This window comes from Aethalodelphis obliquidens, unplaced genomic scaffold (genome assembly GCF_003676395.1).
Source record: "Aethalodelphis obliquidens isolate GAN/ISIS:26980383/991018 unplaced genomic scaffold, ASM367639v1 scaffold18, whole genome shotgun sequence".
NCBI classification, from domain to species: Eukaryota; Metazoa; Chordata; class Mammalia; order Artiodactyla; family Delphinidae; genus Aethalodelphis; species Aethalodelphis obliquidens.
In genome coordinates this window covers 27,726,660-27,753,576 of record NW_020837962.1, presented here as the reverse complement: position 1 = coordinate 27,753,576, position 26,917 = coordinate 27,726,660, and the positions used below count along the sequence as shown (strand labels likewise).

Here is a 26,917-nt window from a genome sequence, read left to right as displayed (position 1 = left end):
ATAGAATAGACAAAATGCAAGAAACATTTAACAAGGAACTAGAAGAACTAAAGATGAAACAAGCAATGATGAACAAAACAATAAGTGAAATTAAAAATACTCTAGATGGGATGAATAGCAGAAAAACTGAGGCAGAAGAACGGATAAGTGACCTGGAAGATAAAATAGTGGAAATAACTACTGAAGAGCAGAATAAAGAAAAAAGAATGAAAAGATCTGAGGACAGTCTCAGAGACCTCTGGGACAACATTAAATGCACCAACATTTGAATTATAGGGGTCCCAGAAGAAGAAGAGAAAAAGAAAGGGACTGAGAAAATATTTGAAGAGATTATAGTTGAAACTTCCCTAATATGGGAAAGGAAATAGTTAATCAAGTCCAGGAAGCACAGAGAGTCCCATACAGGATAAATCCAAGGAGAAATACACCAAGACATATATTAATCAAACTGTAAAAAATTAAATACTAAGAAAACATATTGAAAGCAGCAAGGGAAAAACAACAAATAACACACAAGGGAATCCCCATAAGGTTAACAGTTTATCTTTCAGCAGAAACTCTGTAAGCAAGAAGGGACTGGCAGGACATATTTAAAGTATGAAGGAGAAAAACCTACAAACAAGATTACCCTACCCAGCAAGGATCTCATTCAGATTTGAAGGAGAAATTGAAACATTTACAGACAACAAAAGCTGAGAGAGTTCAGCACCACCAAACCAGCTTTACAACAAATGATAAAGGAACTTCTCTAGGCAAGAAACACAAGAGAAGGAAAAGACCTAAAATAACAAACCCAATACAATTAGGAAAATGGGAATAGGAACATACATATTGATAATTACCTTAAATGTAAATGGATTAAATGATCCCACCAAAAGACACAGACTGGCTAAATGGAAACAAAAACAAGACCCATATATATGCTGTCTACAAGAGACCCACTTCAGACCTAGAGACAACTACAGACTGAAAGTAAAAGGATGGAAAAAGATATTCCATGCAAATGGAAACCAAAAGAAAGCTGGAGTAGCAATTCTCATATCAGACAAAATATACTTTAAAATAAAGACTATTAGAAGTGACAAAGATGGACACTACATAATGATCAAGGGATCAATCCAGGAAGAAGCTATAACATTTGTAAATGTTTATGCACCCAATATAGGAGCACCTCAATACATAAGGCAAATACTAACAGCCATAAAAGGGGAAATCGACAGTAACACATTCATAGTAGGGGACTTTATCACCTCACTTTCACCATTGGACAGATCACCCAAAATGAAAAGAAATAAGGAAACACAAACTTTAAATGATACATTAAAAAAGATGGACTTAAATGATATTTATAGGACATTCCATCCAAAAACAACAGAATACACATTTATCTCAAGTGCTCATGGAACATTCTCCAGGATAGATCATATCTTGGGTCACAAATCAAGCCTTGGTAAATTTAAGAAAATTGAAATTGTATCAAGTATCTTTTCCGACCACAACGCTTTGAGACTAGATATCAATTACAGGAAAAGATCTGCAAAAAAAACAAACACATGGAGGCTAAACAATACACTACTTAATGACGAAGTGATAACTGAAGAAATCAAAGAGGAAATTAAAAAATTCCTGGAAACAAATGACAATGGAGACACAATGACCCAAAATCTATGGGATGCAGCAAAAGCAGTTCTAAGAGGGAAGTTTATAGCAGTACAATCCTACCTTAAGAAACAGGAAACATCTTGAATAAACAACATAATCTTGCACCTAAAGCAATTAGAGAAAGAACAACAACAACAACAACAAAAAACCAAAGTTAGCAGAAGGAAAGAAATCATAAAAATCAGATCAGAAATAAATGAAAAAGAAATGAAGGAAATGATAGCAAAGATCAATAAAACTAAAAGCTGGTTCTTTGAGAAGATAAACAAAATTGATAAACCATTAGCCAGACTCATCAAGAAAAAAAGGGAGAAGACTCAAATCAATAGAATTAGAAATGAAAAAGGGGAAGTAAAAACTGATACTGCAGAAATACAAAGGATCATGAGAGATTACTACAAGTAACTTTATGCCAATAAAATGGACAACCTGGAAGAAATGGACAAATTCTTAGAAATGTACAACTTGCTAAGACTGAATCAGAAAGAAATAGAAAATATGAACAGACCAATCACAAGCACTGAAATTGAAACTGTGATTAACTATCTTCCAACATACAAAAGCCCAGAACAAGATGGCTTCCTAGGTGAATTCTATCAAACATTTAGAGAAGAGCTAACACCTATCCTCAAATTCTTCCAAAATATAGCAGAGGGAGGAACACTCCCAAACTCATTCTATGAGGCCACCATCACCCTGATCCCAAAACCAGACAAGGATGTCACAAAGAAAGAAAACTACAGGCCAATATCACTGATGAACATAGATGCAAAAATCTTCAACAAAATACTAGCAAACAGAATCCAACAGCACATTAAACGGATCATACACCATGATCAAGTGGGATTTATTCCAGGAATGCAAGGATTCTTCAATATACGCAAATCAATCAACGTGATACACCATATTAACAAACTGAAGGAGAAGAACCATATGATCATCTCAATAGATGCAGAGAAAGCTTTCGACAAAATTCAACACCCATTTACGAGAAAAACCCTGCAGAAAGTAGGCACAGAGGGAACTTTCCTCAACATAATAAAGGCCATATATGACAAACCGAAAGCCAACATTATCCTCAATGGTGAAAAACTGAAAGCATTTCCACTAAGATCAGGAAGAAGACAAGGTTGCCCACTGTCACCACTCTTATTCAACATAGTTTTGGAAGTTTTAGCCACAGCAATCAGAGAAGAAAAGGAAATAACAGGAATCCAAATCAGAAAAGAAGAAGTAAAGCTATCACTGTTTGCAGATGACATGATATTATACATAGAGAATCCTAAAGATGCTACCAGAAAACTACTAGAGCTAATCAATAAATTAAGTAAAGTAGCAGGATACAAAATTAATGCACAGAAATCTCTGGCATTCCTATGCATTAATGATGAAAAATCTGAAAGTGAAATCAAGAAAACACTCCCATTTACCACGGCAACAAAAAGAATAAAACATCTAGGAATAAACCTACCTAAGGAGACAAAAGACCTGTATGCAGAAAATTAAAAGACACTGATGAAAAAATTAAAGATGATACGAATAGATGGAGATATATAACATGTTCTTGGATTGGAAGAAACAGCACTGTGAAAATGACTCTACTATCCAAAGCAATCTACAGAGTCAATGAAATCCCTATCAAACTACCACTGGCATTTTTCACAGAACTAGAAAAAAAATTTCACAATTTGTAGGGAAACACAAAAGACCCCGAATAGCCAAAGCAACCTTGGGAACGAAAAACAGAGCTGGAAGAATCAGGCTTCCTGACTTCAGATTATACTACAAAGTTACAGTAATCAAGACAGTGTGGTACTGGCACAAAAACAGAAAGATAGATCAATGGAACTGGAGAGAAAGCCCAGAGATAAGCCCACGCACATATGGTCACCTTATCTTTGATAAAGTAGGCAGGAATGTACAGTGGAGAAAGGACAGCCTTTTCAATAACTGGTGCTGGGAAAACTGGACTGCTACATTTTAAAGTATGAGGTGAGATCACTCCCTAACACCATACATAAAAATAACCTCAAAATGGATTAAAGACCTAAATGTAAGGCCAGAAGCTATCAAACTCTTAGAGGAAAACATAGGCAGAACACTCTATGACATAAATCACAGCAAGATCCTTTTTTACCCACCTCCGAGAGAAATGGAAATGAAAACAAAAATAAACAATTGGGAACTAATGAAACTTCAAACCTTTTGCACAACAAAGGAAGCCATAAACAAGACCAAAAGACAACCCTCAGAATGGGAGAAAATATTTGCAAATGAAGCAACTGACAAAGGATTAATCTCCAAAATTTACAAGCAGCTCATGCAGCTCAATAAAAAAAAAACAAACAACCCAAGCCAAAAATGGGCAGAAGACATAAATAGACATTTCTCCAAAGAAGATATACAGTTTGCCAACAAACACATGAAGGAATGCTTAACATCATTAATCATTAGAGAAATGCAAATCAAAACCACAATGAGATATCATCTCATACCAGTCAGAATGGCCATCATCAAAACATCTAGGAACAATAAATGCTGGGCAGGTGTGAAGAAAAGGGAACACTCTTGCACTGCTGGTGTGAATGTACGTTGGTACAGCCACTGTGGAGAACAGTATGGAGGTTCCTTAAAAAACTACAAATAGAACTACCATATGATCCAGCAATACCACTACTGGGCATATACCCTGAGAAAACCATAATTCAAAAAGAATCATGTACCAAAATATTCAATGCAGCTCTATTTACAGTAGCCTGGAGATAGAAACAGCCTAAGTGTCCATCATTGGATAAATGGATAAAGAAGATGTGGCACATATATACAATGTAATATTACTCAGCCATAAAAAGAAATGAAATTGAGCTATTTGTAATGAGGTGGATGGACCTAGAGTCTTTCATATAGAGTGAAGTAAGTCAGAAAGAGAAAGTGAAATACCGTATGCTAACACATATATATGCAATTTAAGAAAAAAAATGTCATGAAGAACCTTGAGGTAAGACAGGAATAAAGACAAAGACCTACTAGAGAATGGACTTGAGGATATTGGGAGGATGAAGGGTAAGCTGTGACAAAGCGAGAGAGTGGCATGGACACATATACACTACCCAACACAATATAGATAGCTAGTGGTAAGGAGCCACATAGCACAGGGAGATCAGCTTTGTGACTGCCTGGAGGGGTGGGATAGGTAGTGTGGGAGGGAGGGAGACACAAGAGGGAAGAGATATGGGAACATATGTATATGTATAACTGATTCACTTTGTTATAAAGCAGAAACTAACACACCATTGTAAAGCAATTATACTCCAATCAAGATGTAAAAATAAATAAATAAATAAACAGAAATACAAGGGAACTCCCATAAGGTTAACAGCTGATTTCTCCGCAGAAACTCTACAAGCCAGAAGGAAGTGGCATGATATATTTAAAGTGATGTAAGGGAAGAACCTACAACCCAGATTATTCTACCCAGCAAGGATCTTATTCTGGTTCAACAGAAAAATGAAAAGCTTTACAGACAAGCAAAAGCTAAAAGAATTCAGCACCACAAAACCAGCTCTACAACAAAGGTTAAAGGAACTTCTCTAAGTGGGAAACACAAGAGAAGAAAGGGACCTACAAAAACAATCCCAAAACAATTAAGAAAATGGTAATAGGGACATACATATCGATAATTGCTTAAAAGTGAATGGATTAAATGCTCCAACCAAAAGACACAGGCTTGCTGAATGGATACAAAAGCAAGACCCATATATATGCTGTCTACAAGAGACCCAGTTCAGACCTAGGGACACATACAGACTGAAGGTGAGAGGATGGAAAAAGATATTCCATGTAAATGGAAATCAAAAGAAAGCTGGAGTAGCAATACTCATATCATATAAAATAGACCTTAAAATAAAGAATGATACAAAATACAAGGAAGGGCACTCCATAATGATCAAGGGATCAATCCAAGAAGAACATATAACAATTATAAATATATATGCACCCAACATAGGAGCACCACACTACATATGGCGACTGCTAACAAATATAAAAGAGGAAATCAGCAATAACACAATAATAGTGGGGGACGTTAGCACCTCACTTACACCAATGGAGAGATCTTCCAGACAGAAAATTAATAAGGAGACACAGCTTTACATGACACAGTAGACCAGATAGATTTAATTGATATTTATAGGACGTACCATCTGAAAATTGCAGAATACACTTTCTTCTCAAATGCACGTGGAACATTCTCCAGGATAGATCACATCTTGGTCACAAATCAAGGCTTGGTAAATTTAAGAAAATTGAAATCATATCAAGCATCTCTTCCGACAACAATGCTATGAGATTAGAAATAAATTACAGGTGAAAAAACGTAAAACACACAAACACATGGAGGTTAAACAATACATTACAAAATAACCAATGGATCACTGAAGAAATCAAAGAGGAAATAAAAAAGTACCTAGAGACAAATGACAATGAAAACAAGATGATTCAAACCTATGGGATGCAGCAAAAGCAGTTCCAAGAAGGAAGTTTATAGCAATACATTCCTACCTCAAGAAACAAGAAATATCTCAAATAAACAAACAACCTTTACAGCTAAAGGAACTAGAGAAAGAAGAACAAGCAAAACCCAAAGTTAGTATAAGGAAAGAAATCACAAAGATCAGAGCAGAAAAAAATGAAATAGAAACAAAGAAAATAATAGCAAAGATCAATAAAACTAAAAGCTGGTTCTTTGAGAAGTTAAACAAAATTGATAAACCTTTAACAAGACTCAGCAAGATAAAGAGGGAGAGGACTCAAATCAATAAATTAGAAAAAGAAGTTACAACTGGCAAAGCATCCTAAGAGACTACTGCAAGCAACTCTATGCCAATAAAATGGACAACCTGGAAGAAATGGAAAAATTCTTAGAAAAATATAACCTTCCAAGACTGAACCATGAAGAAATAGAAAATATGAACAGACCAATCACAAGTAATGAAATTGAAACTGTGATTAAAAATCTTCCAACAAACAAAAGTCAAGGACCAGATGGCTTCACAGGTGAATTTTTTCAAAATTTAGAGAAGAGCTAACACCCATCCTTCTCAAACTCTTCCAAAAAATTGTGGGGGGAGGACCCCTCCCAAATTCATTCTACGAGGCCACCATCACCCTGACATAAAAACCAGACAAAGATAATACAAGAAAAGAAAATTACAGAGTAATATCACTGATGAAAATAGATGCAAAAATCCTCAACAAAATAATAGCATACAGAATCCAACAATACATTAAAAGGATCATACATCATGATCAAGTGGGATTTATCACAGGGGTGCAAGGATTCTTCAATATATGCAAATAAAACAATGTGATACACCATATTAACAAATTGAAGAATAAAAACCATACGATCATTTCAATAGATGCAGAAAAGCTTCTGACAAAATTCAACACCAATTTATGATAAAAACTCTCCAGAAAGTGTGCATAGAAGGACCCTACCTCAGCATAATAAAGGCCATATACGGCAAACCCACAGCAAACATCATTCTCAATGGTGAAAAACTAAAAGCATTTCCTCTAAGATCAGAAAGAAGACAAGGTTGTCCATTCTCACCACCATTATTCAACATAGTTCTGGAAGTCCTAGTCACGGCAATGAGAAAAGAAAAAGAAATAAAAGTAATCCAAATCAGAAAAGAAAAAGTAAAACTGTCACTGTTTGCAGATGACATGACGCTATGCATAGATTATCCTAAAGATGTCACCAGAAAACTACTAGAGCTAATCAATGAATTTGGTAAAGTTGCAGGATACAATATTAATGCACAGAAGTCTCTTGCATTCCTATACACTAACAACAAAAGATCAGAAAGAGAAATTAAGGAAACAATCCATTTCATCATTGTAGCAAAAATAATAAAATACCTAGGAATAAACCTACCTAAGGAGACAAAAGACCTGTATGCAGAAAACTGTAAGACACTGATGACAGAAATTAAAGGTGACACAAAAAGATGGAGTGATATACCATGTTCTTGGATTTGAAGAATCAGTATTGTGAAAATACTATACTACCCAAAGCAATCTACAGATTCAATGAAATCCCTATCAAACTACAAATGGCATTTTTCACAGAACAAGAACAAAAAATTTCACAATTTTTATGGAAACCCAAAAAACCCCAAATAGGCAAAGAAATCTTGAGAAAGAAAAACGGAGCTGGAGGAATCAGGCTCCCAGACTTCAGACTATACTACAAAGCTACAGTAATCAAGACAGTATGGTTTTTGGCACAAAAACAGGACTATAGATCAGTAGAACAGAATATAAAGCCCAGTGGTAAACCCACACACATATGGTCACCTTATCTTTGATAAAGGAGGCAAGAATATACAGTGGAGAAAAGACAACCTCTTCAATAAGTGGTCTGGGACAACTGGACAGCTACATGTAAAAGAATGAAATTAGAACACTCCATAACACGGAACACAAAAATAAACTCAAAATGCATTAGAGACCTAAATGTAAAACCAGACACTATAAAACTCTTAGAGGAAAACATAGGCAGAACACTGTATGACTTACATCACAGCAATTTCCTTTTTGACCCACCTCCTGGGTTATGGAAGTAAAAACAAAAAGAACCCAAATAGGACCTAATGAAACTTAAAAGCTTTTGCACAGCAAAGGAAACTATAAACATGATGAAAAGACAAAACTCAGAATGGGAGAAAATATTTGCAAACGAAGTGACTGACAAAGGATTAATCTCCAAAATATACAAACAGTTCATGCAGCTCAATATCAAAAAAACAAACAACATAATACAAAAATGGGCAGAAGACTTAAATAGACATTTCTCCAAAGAAGATATACAGTTTGCCAACAAGCATATGAAAGGATGCTCAACATCACTAATCATTAGAGAAATGCAAGTCAAAACTACAATGAGGTATCATCTCACACTGGTCAGAATGGCCATCATCAAAAATTCTACAAACAATAAATGCTGGAGAGGTGTGGAGAAAAGGAAACCCTCTTGCACTGTTGATGGGAATGTAAATTGGTACATCCACTAAGGAGAACAGTATGGAGGTTCCTTAAAAAAACTAAAAATAGAACTACCATACAACCCAGCATCCCACTATTGGGCATATACCCCGAGAAAACCATAAGTCAAAAAGAGTCATGTATCCCAGTGTTCATTGAAGCACTATTTACAATAGCCGGGACATGGAAGCAACCTCAGTGTCCATCGACAGATGAATTGATAAAGAAGATATGGCACATATATACAATGGAATATTACTCAGCCATAAAAGGAAATGAAAATGAGTTATCTGTAGTGAGGTGGATGGACCTAGATTCTGTCATACTGAGTGAAGTAAGTCAGAAAGAGAAAAAGAAATATCATATGCTAACACATATATATGGAATCTAAAAAAAAAATTGTTCCTGATGTACCTAGGGGCAGGACAAGAATAAAGACTCAGATGTAGAGAATGGACTTGAGGACACGGGGAGGGGGAAGGGTAAGCTGGGACTAAGTGAGAGAGTGGCATGGACATACACACTACCAAGTGTAAAATAAATAGCTAGTGGGAAGCAGCTGCATAGCACAGGGACATCAGCTTGGTGCTTTGTGTCCCCTTAGAGAGGTGGGATAGGGAGGGTGGGAGGGAGATGCAAGAGGGAGGAGATATGGGGGTATATGTTTATGTATAGCTGATTCAGTTTGTTATAAAGCAGAAACTAACACACCATTGTAAAGCAATGATACTCCAATAAAGACGTTAAAAAAAACCAAAACAAACAACAAAACAAAACAAACAAAAAACAGATCGGGAGATATACCATGTTCTTGGATTGGAAGAATCAATATTGTGAAAATGACTATACTACCCAAAGTAATCTACAGATTCAGTGAAATCCCTTTCAAATTACCAATGACATTTTTTACAGAACTAGAACAAAAACTCTTAAAATTTGTATGGAGACACAAAAGACCCCGAATAGTCAAAGCAATAGTCAAAGCAATATTTTCTGAGGGGAAAAAACAGAGGTGGAGGAATCAGACTCCCTGAGTCCAAACTAAATTACAAAGCTACAGTCATCAAGACAATATGGTACTGGCACAAAAACTGAAATATAGATCAGTGGAACAGGATGGAAAGCCCAGAGATAAACCCACACACCTATGGTCAACTAATCTATGACAAAGGAGGCAAGGATATACAATGGAGAAAAGACAGTCTCTTTAATAAGTGGTGCTGGGAAAACTGGACAGCTACATGTAAAAGAATGAACTTAGGACATTCCCTAACACCATACACAAAAATAAACTCAAAATTGATTAAAGACCTAAATATAAGGCCAGATGCTATAAAACTCTTAGAGAAAAACATAGGAAAAACACTCTTTGACATAAATCACAGTAAGATATTTTTTGACCCACCTCCTAAAGTAATGGAAATAAAAACAGAGAAAAAATAAATGGAACCTAATGGTACCTAAAAGTTTTTGCACAGCAAAGGAAACTATAAACAAGACGAAAAGACAACCCTCAAATTGGGAGAAAATATTTGCAAACGAATTAACGGACAAAGATTAATCTCCAAAATATACAAGCATTTCATGCAGTTCAATATTAAAAAAACACAAACAACCCAATCCAAAAATGGGCAGAAGACCTAAATAGACATTTCTCCAAAGAAGACCTACAGATGGCCAAGAAGCACATTAAAAAGTGCTCAACATCACTAATTATTAGAGAAATGCAAATCAAAACTACAATGTGGTATCACCTCACACCAGTTAGAATGGGCATCATCAGAAAATCTACAAACAACAAATGCTGGAGATGGTGTGGAGAAAAGGGAACCCTCTTGCACTGTTGGTGGGAAGGTAAATTGATACAGCCACTATGGAGAAGAGTATGGAGCTTCCTTAAAAAACTAAAAATAGAATTACCATATGACCCAACAATCCCACTACTGAGCATATACCTAGAGAAAACCATAATTCAAAAGGCCACATGCATCCCAATTCTCATTGCAGCACTATTTACAATAGCCAGGTCATGGAAGCAACCTAAATGCCCATTGACAGACAAGTAGATAAAGAAGATGTGGTACATATATACAATGGAATATTACTCAGCCATAAAAAAGAATGAAATTGGATCATTTGTAGAGACATGGATGGACCTAGAGACTGTCATACTAAGTGAAGTAAGTTAGAAAGAGAAAAACAAATATTGTATATTAAATCAAGGCATTCTGAAATGCCTTGTGATGTTAAACTTTCCACTTATATACAAAGAAGAAAGACTAGGGAGCTAATAGAGTCTTCTGGAGCTGTTTTGCAAATCAATTTTATTCCTGCCAAGTCTTTGCCTGGAGAAGAAATTCTTGGAACTCCATGTGGGACAAGACAAGGAAAGTCAACTGAGGGGCTACTGGACTGTGAACTTCAGTGTCAGAATAAGGACAGTATCATGGCATGTTGTGAAGGTCATCCACCCATAGGTTGTCCCAGCACCCATTTAGTTCATTAAAAAGGAGCAAGCTACTATGCCAAGTTGCCTATTATTGCACTAGGGGGACAGGATTATTGGCTGGTATGTGAGCTTCACAAACAGAACTCCAATTAATCCCCTTGCTTTTCAGTTTCCACTTTTCATCCCCCATCTCTGTCACACTAGACACCCAGAGCCCCTTGAGGCATCCCATTATATGACTTGCTCCTGCTGTCAGGGTTCCCATAAAGACTACCTGCAGAGGCAGTTTTCTTTTCATTTTCCTCCTGTCAACCCGACCTCTTACATTTTGTTTCTTTCATAAATTTCTTGAGGTTTCTCTGCTGTTTGTGCCTCTTATTTTCCTTTGCTTTTTTGTCATAAGTGTTATGTATTTTTGGACTTCTATACTTTAATTTCAGTGGGGTCTTAGTTTTGGTAAGAGTTTTTTGAACCAAAAGCCCAATATACCATCATTTAAAACATGTTTGGAAAATGGTTCTCTAAAGACACAGCCTTAATACAGTGCCGTCCAATCAAACTTTGCTGTGATGATAGAAATGTTCCAGATCTCTGTGATTCCATAAAATAGCACATGTAGCCATAGAGTAATGGGAGTGTGGCAGTGTAAGTGAGAAACTGGAATTTTACCTTTATTTAATTTCAATTAACTTGAATGGCCACATGTGGCTAGTGGCTGCCATATTGGCTAGCTCAGCTTTAATGTCTGCATGAGTTTACTACTCTGATGAAGAGATGTAGTGTGGTATTTTTCTAAAAGTCTAGATATAACCATAAGTAACCTTAATGAACAATGTAAAATGTATTTGGAATTGCCCTGGTTATCTAGTTGTGTATGTGATACCAAACATAAAATCAAAAGTTAAAAAATCAAAATATATGAACTATATATGAACCCCGTGATTGAAGATGTACGAAATCCTCCTATGTATATGCAGATACCTGCCACCATGTAGCTATAACCTGTGTTTTGAGATATTGAATACTGTCAATAAACTGATCCTACACAGTATGAAAAAGAGATTACACTTTAGGCTTTGTAATAAGACCACTTATATTTGAATCCTGTATCTGCTACTTGCTTGCCGTGTAAGTGGCAAGTTATTTAACTTTTTCTTGTGCATCAGTATACTAAATTACAAAATGGGTATAAAGATGCACATAAGATTGGTTTGTGGATTAAAGGAGTTGAATGAATACTTCGAAAGTGCCTGACACATGTTGAGCACTCAGATGAATATGCACTATTATTATTATTATTTTCATCTGATGGTGCAGGGAGCGTTAACTAAGAAGATGAGTAGATAGAAGAAGATTCATTTGCTGGATACTTTTGGCAAGTTTGTTTGAGTTTTGTTTATAACAATAAATTTTCATCCTAGTGAGGATTATGGTTATTATGAGCCTTTCATTTTGAAGTAAGTGCTACTTAAGTCATAGTTTGTTGTTTTCTATCATTTCAAGTGGTTTTCTGTGTCCTTCCAGGCAATGCTGGGAATGTAGGGAGAAATGACAGAGTGATTTGCTCAGAAGATAGGATCATGAGTACCTAGAGAAAAAAAGAAAGTAATCATTTAGGACCAGATACGAGCCCCTTTCACTACTTGCTTATGAAATCTTGTCCATAGTTTTACATTTTATTTTAACCCAGAGAGAAAAAATGTTTCCTTAATGAGAGAGTCAAAATGGCTTTAGCAAAATGTTGATGAATCCTTGATATTTTCATTAATCCCTAGAGTTTACTGGTATGCCATTCCACATTTGTTGATTTGCCAGTTAATACACTAATTGATCGACAAACACAGTAGTCAATAGTGAACAGCACTATTTCCTATCTTATTAACACATTATTTCCATACTTAATCTAAAATACCAAAGTGAAATATAAGTACTCAAGATTTACCCTCAAGCCCTTGGAGTTTCTAACTCAGGACTCTGTGCTATCTCAACAGGAGTTTAGTAACTAAATCCTAGCTCCATGGCAGCAGCTTTAAACACAATCCAGGAACACTGAATATTCTTTGAAAATGTCTTTAAAAACTGTAGATAGGAAAATAATGAGTTAGAGAAGTTTCTGAGAGACCAAAATCCACTACCGAAGTGAGATAGCCTAGTTTAATTTTTTTTTAATTAAAAAAACCCACAACTCTAAAAAGCACATGTCTGCTCAAATGCCATTTGTTAGTGTGAGTTCTGGCAAAGACCTAATCCTGCTTCAAGTACATGTTTGGAGTCTGTGTTAGTTTTCCAAAGGCAGAGTTTAACCACAGCAAGAGATTACATCTTGCAGTCCAATTTGCATTCATTAGAATGCAATTCTTAAAATGGTGGTAAGGGGGGATGTTTCACTGAGATCTTCTCAGTTGCCCATGATTTCATGTTCCTACAAATATAATCTGTGTCTTTCTGGGAAAATGGAAATGAAGGAGGATAGATGACTCTCAGTCAGTCCATGTGACTTCTGGATGAAGATCTGTGAAATATTGACACCTGGATTTCCCACAACTGGCCTTGCCACACCTGTCTCCCCTCCACCCAGATTGAGCATGTGTACCACCTGATGTAGCTGTTGTCATAGTGATGATCCTTGTTTGTTAAATAAATGAAATGAATAGTTACAGAGAAACTAGACAATGTAAACTGTACATGTATAGATAAGTTATTTCCTTTCAAATGCCAAATGCCCTGTCTCTCCTTCTCTTGCTTTTGTGCTCTCTCTAATTACAGACATTCATGTAGTTTTCACTGAGGATTTTACTTAACAAACATTTGGACTGTGTACTGGGTGCAAAACATAATGAAAATATGACAAGCAAGTAAATAATACATATGGATAAGAAGAAAAAAGAGAGGTGATGGTGGTGGTGGTGGTCCTTGGTAAAAATGACCATAGAATGAAGTTCTAGAAGCCAAAGTATTTATTTTTTATTATTATTATTATTTTTTGCGGTACGCGGGCCTCTCACTGCTGTGGCCTCTCCCATTGTGGAGCACAGGCTCCAGACGCGCAGGCTCAGCGGCCATGGCTCACGGGCCCAGCCGCTCTGCGGCATGTGGGATCTTCCCGGACTGGGGCACAAACCCGTGTCCCCTGCATCGGCAGGCGGACTCTCAACCACTGCACCACCAGGGAAGCCCCAAAGTATTTTTTTAACATAACACATGATAGTAAAGTCTAATTCAATAGATTTATGTCATATGCTAGAGGACAAAGTTGTAGAAAATTATATATACTGGGAATCCAAAATTGAAATGTTGGTTAAAAAAATTAAATGACCTTGGTGTTTTTAAGCCAGCTTCTGTGTTGAGAGTGAATTAAATACTTGAAACAGAACTAATTTTTAAAATAACTACACTCTCTCAGATTCCTCACTGCCATTACTGGAGGTCAGCCACAATCATCTCTTGTCTGGGCAACAGCAGGTCCTAAATAGCCTCCTTGACCACAGCTTTGCCACCTCCATTGAGAAGGTCCATGACACAAAGCATGATTTTTCTAAGATGCTAATCTGATGAGGCAGCTTCCCTGATCAGTATTCTTAGTGGTCCTCAACAATCTTAAAGTCTACATTCTCTAATATGGCTTATATGTTTTAACATTGTTAACTTGTGACAGCTGTGTTTTGTCACGATTGAAGTCTGAAAAAGAGTCTTTTGACCTGATATCATGGCAAAACTCAAGGATCAGCTTTCATTCTGTAATGAAACCTTCCCTAACTCACTTTTATAATTGTCTAAACCCTATTTTCACCCTCACCCTTATGCTGCATAGATTTCAATCTCAGCACCTGTTAACATCTTATTGCACCCAAATTCTTGCTTTTATGTCTGTCTCTCACAAGAATGGGGTGTCCTTTAGGCCAAGGACCTCAAATTATTTTATTTTAGCACACAGTAAGCATGATAAATGTTTATGAAATGAATAAGTGAGTGAATAATTGAATGGATGAATGAAGAATGGGGCAGATCTTCAGGTTAATACTTTAGTATCTACAGTTGACTATAGCTACAGGAAGTAGCACTAACAATCATGGACTACAATATGGATGCAAGCAAGGTCAGTGAAACTGTTGTTTAAAGGTGTCTGTAATATCAGGGTATGCTCAATGAAGTATAATCCACAGAAATTTTGAACTAAGACAATGGTCAACAGGAAATAATGTGACAATTTTGTTTTAAAATCACAGATTAAGACAGATCTGGATTTAAACATATCTCCACTACTTAAAAGCTTCATTAGGTCCATTCTTTTACTTGTATTAGCTTATTTTTGTGTACAGAATATTAAATAAAGTCGAGGACATGCCTAGAGTTTTATAAATAGGGGCTATGGGACTCATACATATTCAAGTAAAGCCTATGAAAAAGTTTTGGTTCTATGTCGTTGTTAACCCTGAGATAAGTTAATAGAATCTCTCAACCCAGAGACACTAACTTAAACATTTCCATTTAAAATAAGATGTTTGGGGCAGTTATTCATATAACAGTACTTAAGGAATGTTTTCAAAGGCAAGAAAACATTTTTGTGGGTGAACACATTTACACTCCAAATTATTATAGTCATTGGTACCTCCCTGCGGGATTTGCATACATGTGGATACTGGGGAAGTGGTCAAGTTCCTTAATACCTATGGCTTGATATTTGAGGATTTTAATGTTCTTGTCAGCCTTTCTTTAAAGGGAGGTGATGTGGGATTCACCACACTCAGAAAGTCAGTTCTAATCCTTGGTACTGGGAGGGAACAGGACAAAACTAGAAAATGTTCTTTAAAAAGGTCTGGCTGTCATAATATCATCCTTGGGGCTTTTTGTTGTCTTAGAGCAGCTGTTGGCAGCTTTCAACCAAAGCAATGAACTCAAGACCTTCTACCTAGATTTTGCCAAGCTCTGTGATTTGATGACAGTTCCGAAATAAGGCAATGTCATCCCAATTCTTTAGAAAAGGTAACTTCTTAATTCATGAGAATCCTGTTCTCCTTCAGAATACTACCTAAGAAGAAGGAAATATTTACTCACTAACACCAAAAGGGAGAATTGAGAGATAAGATGTCTCTATTTCCATACTCATTTTTCCTGATTATTTTCCCTGAAAAAGTATTATGATCATATCCATAAAGAATCATAAAATCATGGTGAACTCAAGTAGAGAAATAAACAAACCTCTCAAAATGCCTTTTGCAACAATGGGCAGGGATGTCAGTCTTCTCAGCCATTTAATATCCTCCCAGCTGATAGATGGGTCTATTGCTTTAGCCACATATGCAGCAAGTCCACTGTTGTCTCCAAAATTTTCCTTGGGAGAAAATGCTAAATCATTGGTTTCAAAATTTTTCATTCTGAAATAAAGAATTGCATAAAATGAGATATTTCCCAAAGTTAAAGATATCGTTACAATGACTCATTCAATGAAAAAAAAAAACAGGGTTCCCTTTTCAAATCAATGGGCTGTTCACTCTTCAACCATCTACAGATTGATTGCATTTACATTTTCCATGTTTTGGTGGATGATTCCAGGCTAAATGTGACAATCGAGTGGACTTAATTGGTCACTTACAGTTTATTTTACATCTTAGGTTTTTTACATAAATAAATCAGTTTAAAGGAGAAATGTTTGGCCAAGTTTAAATATCTCTACATTTTTAAGCCACTTTATGAATATAAACAATAAATTTGATGCTATTTTCAGCCAGCAATGCATACTAAGCATAAAGATGAACACTTGCTTGGCGCATCACAATTTACAAAGGGCATTCATATAGCCACAATTTTAAAAGCTTCTGGAAAATAAAATTGATACTCTATAATTCCTATTTTATGTAGAAAATAAAACCAGAGCTGCAGAATGAGATGCCCCCAAGTATAAAACTAGCTAAGGCAGCATTTGAGTTCCAAACTGGGTCTCTTGACTCCTAATTACATTTTCTTCACTCAGATCTCAATTGCATTCTGGCAATTGCATTTGACTTCAGAAATCTTTCAAAGTCCTTGTGGAAAATTCTAGAGGAGACTGGAACTGCAGTAACATGTGTTAACAACGTCTATCTGTTGTTGCTGTAGACTCTTTTCCCTGTCCTACTATTAGCGTGGTGGTGGTGGTGGTGGGCATAGGGAGAATTGGGAAGTGTTTCCCAGCAAATGAGTTGTCAGCTCTTGCTTTTCCCTCCGCCATTTAGTTGCTTTCTCTGAGGCTCTCTCCCTGCTGACTCAGACTCCCAAATCTTCCAGAAAATCCTGAACAAGACATGAGTTTTCCAATTATCAAGACCTTCCTTACTTTGCCTGTGATGTGATGGTTAGTTTTGTCAGCTTGACTGGGCTAAGGGATGCCTAGGTAACTGGGTAGAACATTATTTCTGGGTGTGTCTGTGAGATTAGCATTTAAATCAGTAGACTGAGGAAAGATGTAGGTGGGCATCTTACAATCTGTTGAGGCCCCAAATAGAACAAAAAGGTGGAGGGGGGACAAATTCATTCTCTCAGTTTGAGCTGGGACGTCCATCATCTCCTGCTCTTGCACATTGGAGCTATTGGTTGTCAAACCTTCTGGCTTGACCAGGACTTACACTATGGGCCCCCAGTTCTTGGGCCTTCACACTCAGACTGGGACTTATACCATTGGCTCCCCTAGTTCTCAGGCTTTCGGATTTGGACTTGAACTACTCTGACTTTCCTGGGCCTCCAGCATGTAGATAGTAGATTGTGGGATTTCTTAGCCTCCATAATTGTGTGAGCCAATCCCTCATACTAAATCTTTCTATAGATATAGATACTAATATATAGATATGGATATCCTATTGGTTCTGTTTCTCTGGAGAACCTGACTAATACATATGACTTTTTCTTGCTCTTGGAGCCTGAGTCACCATCTACACAGAGGACTCAACTTGTCAAGGGTGTTGGTATATAAATACCCCAGCTTCTTCACACATAGGCAGACTAACTCTGAGAAGTATTCTACAAGATCTCCCAGAGTTTCCCAGCAGGGTTAAATTTTAGTTGCCCATAGCTGTAGCTGTCTTGAAAACATGCCCATTGTTCACTACCTCCCCTCCCTTGCACCTCTTCCTTATTCCTTTCATCTTCCAAAAGAACTACTTGTACTTAAAACAGTGCCTTTCACTCTGCTCCTAAAGGAACCCAAACTGAGACACACCCCATTGAGTTGCTGCCTTCTCCTATGTCTAATTTTGTTAACCCAGCTTAGAACAGTATTTTTCTAATTCACCTGTAAGACTCTGCTACTGGCTTACTCTATACCTGAAGTCTTTTCTCTTAGTCTAATATACTGATATCTTGACTAGATTTTGGCAGTTCTCCAAGCTAGGGATAAAGTCTTTCCTGCCTGCACCTCTGACCACTAACTGGATTGATGGCCATCTGGATACACAATGGCACCATCCATGTGACTTACCTGCCCTACAGACCCAAATCCAATTACCTACTTCATTTCTCTAAAAAGCTGATTTTGAATGATGACAATGATCTGGACTCACCTTGTTGTTCTGCACATTATAAATTACCATGCTAGCAAATGTCTTCTTTGCATAAAAGTACAACTGTATCTCTCGCTTAGTCATAGGTTTTTATTCCCTTCCACTGGCTCTGCCACTGAACACAGAAAGGATCTTGGAGCCAAGGCTATAGCAATTTTTATATAAACTTAGAAGCACATAGGCACACTATTTTTAAATTTTTTAAGAGAATCATAAGACTTCAGGACTTCCCTGGCGGTCCCGTGGTTAAGACTCCATGCTTCCACTGCAGGGGCCATGGGTTCAATCCCTGGTTGGGAAATTAAGATCCCGCATGCTGCACTGTGCAGCCAAAAAAAAAAAAAAAAAAAAAAAAGAGAGTGAATCATAAGACTTCAATACAAAATTAGGTTTAATATTTTTAGTGTGCTTTCAGCTAAAATAGCTGGTTGTGTAGCTTGGGTGGCATCTATTAACATAAGGACATGAACATTCATATCCCAAGTAACTCTTTTCAACCACTGGCAAAGTTTTCTCAATAAGGATTGAATAGTTAGTCTAATAATTTCATTGACTCAGGTGGCCATTAAATATCACAGAAAATTCCAACTCCATGAGAGTCATACTGGTATCCATCTATTTGCTGAGTTTTGGTTTGGATTTTAGCTGAAATACTTGGTTTTTTTTTTAATCAACCCACTTATGGTTGTACATTTTATCAAAGACTTTGGTCTTCTGTGGTCATCCTAACTTTAATTAAGCTAACCTTCTGATCAATAAACATACCCTTACTATGGAGAGCTATTCCATTACTTAGAAATGATATTAAGTGATATTAAATGCCAAACTCCTAAATAATATTGTTAATAAGAAAAAGGTCCAGTCTGTCTATCCTATAGCAAAACCAGGGGGAAAAATAAGAATAATATCTGTATGTGTATATTCTCTGCATAGCACCCCACCCCCATCCCAAACAAGCTGCAGTGTTTCAGCAGGGGTGGGGTGAAAGGGTGAAATGGATAGGAAAAAACAGAAACATGGATAAAATTATATAAATAACTGTTGTTATTCTTGGATGGTGAAATGCAGATCAACACTTGAATGAATGTTGCCTTACAGAAATTTCAGGGCACAATGAAGCCTTGTTGTTACTCTAAAACGTTGTTCAAAGCCAGAAGCCAAGAAAAAGTTTTCAGATATCTTGACAGAGACCCACGATGGAGTGTTTTACCCATGGCTCTGAAGGAAACCTCCATGAATGCTATTTTTATTAGAATTATGACATATACACAGAAAAACACTTAAAGCGGCTTCTGATAACCAAAGTACTCCATTTCATAAGGAAGGAAAAGGGCAACATCAAAATAATAACATGATTACTTGGGACTTAATTCTCCAAATCACAATCTGTTTAATGACCCAAAGGCAAGGGATAGTATTTCTTCTTTGTAAGAGACTCATTGTGCCTTGAATGGCCCCCAAATATGCTTTTTAATCTAATATAAAAATGATCTTAGTTTTTAGTAAGTTAGTATTATAAAAAGGTAACAACTACTAAAGAAAGTTAACTTTATTAAATAACCAGTTGTAACGTTGATAAAGATGACTATTACTGAGAAATATACAATATTTTGCATTGTAAGTATTGATAATGTGACATTAAAGATATAAAGATAAAGCCATATGTCTCCACTGTGGGAAACAAACTATAAAATAACAAACGGTATAACACACGGTATCAACACAATATGAGAGAGAGACATTCATAATACATTATAGAAATTGGTGCATGGAATACTAGCATTTAATTCTGTGGTTAGGAAAACATCTCTATTGATTGCATAGCCCTGCTAATTTCTTCTTCAATGTGGCTGGGCAGTTGGAAGAAAGGTTCAGGTCAAGGATTTTAAGTATGAGCCCAAACCCTTGTTCAACTTCTTGCTTTATTGGGTAAATCTCTTATGATTTAGCACATTTTTATTGACTGATTCAACCTTACTTATTTAGCACCTACTATGTGCCAGTGTTTTAGTAAAATGGTCAAAAATGCCTGGCCACCTAGGGTTGATATTCTAAGCAAGGGAGACAGAAACTAAACAAGGAACATAATAAGTAATTTATGGAGCATGTTAGAATATAAGTGCTATACAAAAGAAAGGAAAAAAAAGAGCAGAATAAGAGGAATGCAATCTGGTAGATGCTTAACTTGAAAGTTTAAATATGGTAAACATGGTCTCAATGAGAAGATATAGAGGAAATTGGCAGATCTGTGCTTTTGTAGTTGTGTCCTGTTGCTGCTATAACACACACACACCTAGAGGCTTTAAAGTGACACAAATTTATCATATTACAGTTCTGGAGGTCAGAAGTCCAAAATATATCTCATTGGACTAAACTCAAGGTGTCGTTAGGGCTGTTTTCCTTCCAGAAGCTGTAGGGGAGAATCCATTTCCTTTCCTTGTCTAGCTTCTAGAAACCACCTACAGTCCCTGATTCCCGATGCTATTACTCATATCTCTGCTTCTCTCATTGCATCTCCTTCTCTGACTTTGACCCTCCTGCTTTGCTCTTATAAGAATGCTTTCCATTACTGTGATAATCCAGAATAATTATCCCATCTTGAGGTCCTTGACTTAATCACATCTGCAAAGTCCATTTTGCCATGTAAAATATTAATAACATATTCACAGGTTCTAGGGATCAAAACATGGACATCTTTGGGAGGTCATTATTCTGCTTAATATTATGTGAATTATACTGTGAACATTTTCCTAACCAAATAATTCAGAGGCTGTTGGGTCATGTACAAAGTCCTCCTTCAAATCCTTTTCTCCCCTCCACCTCCACAACCCAGGATCCCCACACATATTGTGTCTCTATTCTGATCTCTACTGTTTAGTTTTTATTTTTGTTTCCCAACATAAAGACATGTAGAGTCACCTCTGATGTCAAAATGTAAAGGAAGTGAAGTTAGTTATGCATTGATTTGGGGAAAGAACTTTACAGGCAGAGGGAAGAGTCAATTCTGAGGCTCTAAGGGGCAGGTGTCTTTGGCATGTTGAAAGAACAGTAGGAAAGCCAGAGGTTCTAGGAAGAGTGAATGAAGTTGAGGGAGCTGGGCAATGAGATCAGAGAAGCAAGGGGGACACTCACTGGCCACTTTTATCCAGAGAGACCGGGGAAGACAGTGCATTCTGATCTCTTTTTGTGGGCTGTGCTCTGGCTGTTGTGATGAATACATCATTTCAGGGCATAAGGAAGCATGTCCCTGGGCAAATCATCAAAAGTGTAGGTGTTATGATTTACCTTGATCTTAGTCGATGATTGGAAATTTCTTTTCTTTTAACTGCCTTGATGCTGCACTGAAGAGCCAAATCTTAACCCGGGATAAATGAGCCACCTCTGTGGGGCATGGAGATGGAAGAAGGTCCCTGCCTCAGAGCCTCAGGAACCAGTCTGGTGAATTGGCTTCAATCCTCTCCTCTGCCGAGAGCAGACGAGAATTCGCTTTACTCCCCCTGAGTTTCGGGGACCTCTGGGCCACTTATACTGCACACATATGTGTGTTTTGCATATGGACCAAGCAGAGATTACCAAACTCCTGAACTCTGGCTGGTCCCAGACGCCAGGAGTCAGGTCCCGCCCCCTCCCCTCCAGGCAGAGGAAGCCGTGAGGGTTGGAAGGAGCCGCCGCTTTACAGACTCATTCTCCTCTGGATTTCCTGCCTCCCTTGCCTGCCAAACCTCATTCTGAACAGCCCGGCTTCACCTTCTGTGAGTCAGGTCAGTTGAGGAAAGAAACCTGATTTCATATCAGGCTGTAACAGATGAGCTTTTTGGTAGCATGTGGCCTCCAGCGGAAGCCTGGGCCTCCCATCATGTGCTCTGCCTTCACTGCTGAATGTGGGCCCCAGGGTGCTGCCCCCCTGAAGCCCACAGGGACAAACAGGGCCAGTGTATGCACTGGGGGCCAGGGCACCAGCAAGGGGTGTTTCCTGTGTTCCCCGTAGCCTGGATGTGTGGCTCATTATTTGATCATCTTCAGACGGGAGATGTGACAAGCTGGGGAGCCGTGGCCACTCCTGTGCACATTGACAGCTGAAAAGGGCCTTTGTCTCCCAGTCCCTCACGTCATCTGGGCAGGAGCCTGGGAGCAAAAAGGGGGAAAAAGCAAAGCAGCCTTCCCATTCCTGGCTAAATGGCCCTGGCACCCAGGAGCAAGAGATACCGGCCAGAATTAACACATGTCATCCCCCATCTAAGTAGATACCGCTCTGAACCACTTGTTATCCTGAGCAAGAAACTGTTCCCTAAGCTTAAAGAAAACCTACTGTATTATTTATTATTGTTGTTCTTGCTAGTAGAAGTGGTAAGAGGAGGAGGAAAAGGAATAGTAAATTCCTTTTTAAACGGCCAAAGCAAAACAATGAGGGACACTTCCTGTCAGAAGCCTAAATACTGGGAAACTAATTATTTTAGAAAATCTAAAAATGAAAGCAACCAAAATAGAGAAATAATGTGAATACAGGTTTCATATTAAGGAAATTTGAAACCATCTACTTTCTGACGAATTTGGCAAGAAGTAGGAATATGTCAGGGACGTTTGTTTTTGTTTTTGTTCTCTTAGAAAGACAGGATGTTTGTGCAATTCAGTGTCTGGGATGCATGGAGCGGGGTGATTGACAGCTGTCGGGGGAGCACTTTGTCATTGGGCCATTGACAGTATCCCATACAGAAATAATATCTTAAACCTACCTAGAAGTGTCACGGAGATAACATCACACAGCTCATTTACTTATGGTTTAACAGCAAGATTTTATGCACAGTAGCTTATACTTAAATAAGTTTACATACAGCAGAGCTATATGACAGTTATGTGACACTTACATAAGGCTATGGACTTATGTGATGCATGAGAGACATCCCATTCTCTAATACATATGGAATTCCTGGCTTCCAACAATCATTGTCCTTATGTGGAATGCTGATTTGATTTTGAATCTTTTAGATTTTGGATCTTTTAAAAGGATTAACTTTATATGTAGACAAAATAAGCAACAGTCCGTTTGAAGTGAGGTCTAGGATTCCAAAGAAGGCATCCCTCATTTCCTGTACTCTGATGGATGCTTTGAAATCCCATCATCAAAATGTCCTCCATTAAAACTAAGATTTGAGTTCCTGGTCAAAGAGTTTTAGCCCTATGAAAAACATAAGGGCAGATTTTGGTGGGAACTGAGGGAAGGTAAAAACGAAGGGGAGGGGAGATCTGTAGCTTAAGGAGGTTGGGGGTCTTTCTCAATAAACTCCATTGAGTTTCTAGTTTTAACTCAAGATGATTCTAATCTTTTACAGGGAAAAGGACAACAATTCCCTGCTGATGGATGGGCTCACAGTTTAGTTTTAGATTACTAGATACATTGTTTTTGCTAAGATGAATGAATGAGTAAATGGATCAAAGAATGAATGAACCAGTGAATAAGTTAATGAATCTTGATCCATGGGTGAACCACAACAAAAGAGGAATATTGCTGAAAGAAGAAGTAGTAGATGAAGGAGCAAATGTGTGGCTTCTTTTGTCTCCATTCTTTTAGCTTTCTTCAATCTTCCTTGCCAGAGTTGTTCCAAATACAATAAAAATAAAATTAAAAGGGTACTTTTTTATTTCAGCAGACAAAGAAATAGGGTATTAGGATCACAATAACAAGCTGTTGTTTAGTTTAAATTAAATATCTTCTGTCTATATGGAAATTCATCTTACTCAAAGCCCTTAATGCACTCTGAGACATAATTTTTTTTTGACTTTTACAAGTATACGGCAATTCCTATCTCTGTTTTTATAGCTCAAGTACGTGACACCCATATAAGGGGTGTGATTTGCTGAGGATTATGTGGATATTGGACAATGGCACCATCTCTAGAACCCAGACCTTATCATCCCTAGACAAATCCCAGTCAACCATACTTTGGGACCAACATTTTGTGAAGATCTAATTCCCCAGGGCACCCACGTAGAAACTGGAGAAAGTCTTTAGAGTTGGATCATGACAAGAGCAAAGAGAATTAGAAAACCAGCTCAGGGACCCAGTGATCAGAGACCCATTATTACCTGAGTTGGGGTGGCAGTTTGAACCTGTTACGCACATCATCGAAGCGGTTGCCCAAGTAAGGTGTGTCCACCGTCACAAATATGGCCTTGTAGCCCATCCACTCAGCCCGCCGCACCAGCTGCTTGGTAACCTCACGGTCCTTGTAGATGTACAGCTGCAGCCAGCGAAGTGCCTCAGGACCAGCTTCTGCCACTTCTTCAATTGAGGAGGTGGCCCAGGAGCTCAACAACATGCCCGTTCCCAGTGACCTGCAAGCTTGGGAAGAAAGGAGAAGATTAAGGTCAGTCTGGCATTTTCCCTACTCCAAAGTCTTCAAGTTATGGTTCCAGGGGTAAAGCCATCTACAAGGGCAATTTGGAAATAAGAAGTTAAGTCTTTAAAAGTAAGAAATATGCATTCCTTTCCTCACTCTGTGAACCAATCTTGAAGACAAAAATGACTCAAATAGCCAAAGATGTGCTATGTATTTGGATAAAAAAATTGGAAGCAACTTGAATCTCCAACTTTAGGGGATTAGATAACCTATAGTTCATAAATAAAATGAAATATACACACCCATGGAAAGTAATATTTTTGTGATGGTTAATTTTATGTGTCAGCTTGGCTAAGCAATCGTGCCCAGATATTTGCTCAAATATGTCCAGGATGTTGCTGTGAAGATATTTTTTTAAAGAAGGTTAGCATTTAAATCAGTGGACTTTAAGTAAAGCAGATTACTCTCCATAATGTGAATGGGCCTCATCTAATAAGTTGAAGGCCTTAAGAAAAAGACTGATTGTTCTTGAGGAAGAGGGAATACTGTCAGCAGACTGCCTCCAGACTCAACACCAGCTCAGCTATTCCTGGGGTCTGTAACATGCCAGCCATAGATTTTGGACTTACCAGTCTATACAATTGTATGAGCCAATTCCTTAAAGCTCTCTCTCTCTCTCTCTCTCTCTCTCTCTCTCTCTCTCTCGTGCGCGCACGCACAATCCCCCTTTCATTCCACCCCTCTTCTTTTTCTGACTATGACAGTTACAAAAGAATGACATTGACAGACATAGACAGTTTTTCAAGGTATATTAAGAAAGCAGGGAATTCCCTGGCAGTCCAGTGGTTAGTACTCTGCGCTCTCACTGCTGGGGCCCAGGTTCAATCCTTGGTCGGGGAACTAAGATCCACATGGCACAGCCCCCCCCCCCAAAAAAAAAGAAGAAGAAGAAAGAAAGAAAGAAAAAGAAAGCAAAAATCCTCCAAAATAACATATATAACATGATTTGTACAAATGTGATTATTGGTGTATGAACCTAAACAAACTAATTGTTAATTATAGGTAGGAGAGTTTAATTTTTCTTCCTTTTTAACTTTTTAAATGTTATCTTTTAAGCTTTTGTTAAAGGTGCATCTACCATTTATGTTGTCTTTTAAAATTTTACACAATTCATATGTTAGACATTTCAAACAGACATCAGTTACCTCACAATCTTTTAAACAGGATATCAAAAAATGAGCAAATAAATGAAAAATTAGATAAAATCATGTAACTTATTATCTTAGAGAACTTGAAAGAACATGGGTGATAGGCTTTTTTCCAAAAATAGATAGTCAAATTGGGGTCAGCTTTAGTGCAGGAGAAACTGATAAAATGTTTGTATGCCAAATGCCAAACATACCAAGAGATAAATAATAAATATATAAAACTGACTGTGTGACCCTGGGTCATTCGACTTACCTGTGTCCCTGCCATATATCAAATGTGAGTAAAAGTCATCCAAGTGACACTTACAGGGTGATGATAAGAATTAGATGACATGCTGTTTATAAAGCTACTCTGAGAGGTTAAAATGCTTTCATGCTTCTTGAACTTTAGCAGGCAACCAAATCCCCTGGAGTATTTGTGAAAACACAGGTTGTGAAAAACACCCCTAGAGTTTCAGATTCAGTCGGTCTGAGATGGGGCCCAAGAATTTGCCTTTCTAACCAGCTTCCAGGCGGTACTGATGCTGCCAGTCCCTGGACCACACTTTGATATTTAAATAGCATTGTCATTTGAAAGTAAAACTCTAAGTTCACCTGGTAACAAAGTGGATTTTGTTTTTGATAAATGTTACTTTTCCTATGTCATTGAAGGTGTTTTTCATCCCTATTTTTCAGGTC

The 26,917-nt window shown here is 37.5% G+C and overlaps 1 protein-coding gene across 2 annotated transcripts in view; it reads right to left on the bottom strand.

Moving 5' to 3' along the window:
* Positions 1 to 26,917, bottom strand: part of HAO1 (hydroxyacid oxidase 1) — a 65,241-nt gene that overhangs the window by 14,442 nt on the left and 23,882 nt on the right. The window contains exons 3-4 of one of the 2 annotated variants that reach the window (XM_027118345.1): positions 24,778 to 25,033; positions 16,361 to 16,536 (exon numbers count right to left, since the gene is read on the bottom strand). In XM_027118345.1, the coding sequence (XP_026974146.1) occupies positions 16,361 to 16,536; positions 24,778 to 25,033 (432 nt within the window). The remainder of the gene's footprint in view (positions 1 to 16,360; positions 16,537 to 24,777; positions 25,034 to 26,917) is intronic. The other variant, XM_027118346.1, reaches the window with a different exon arrangement.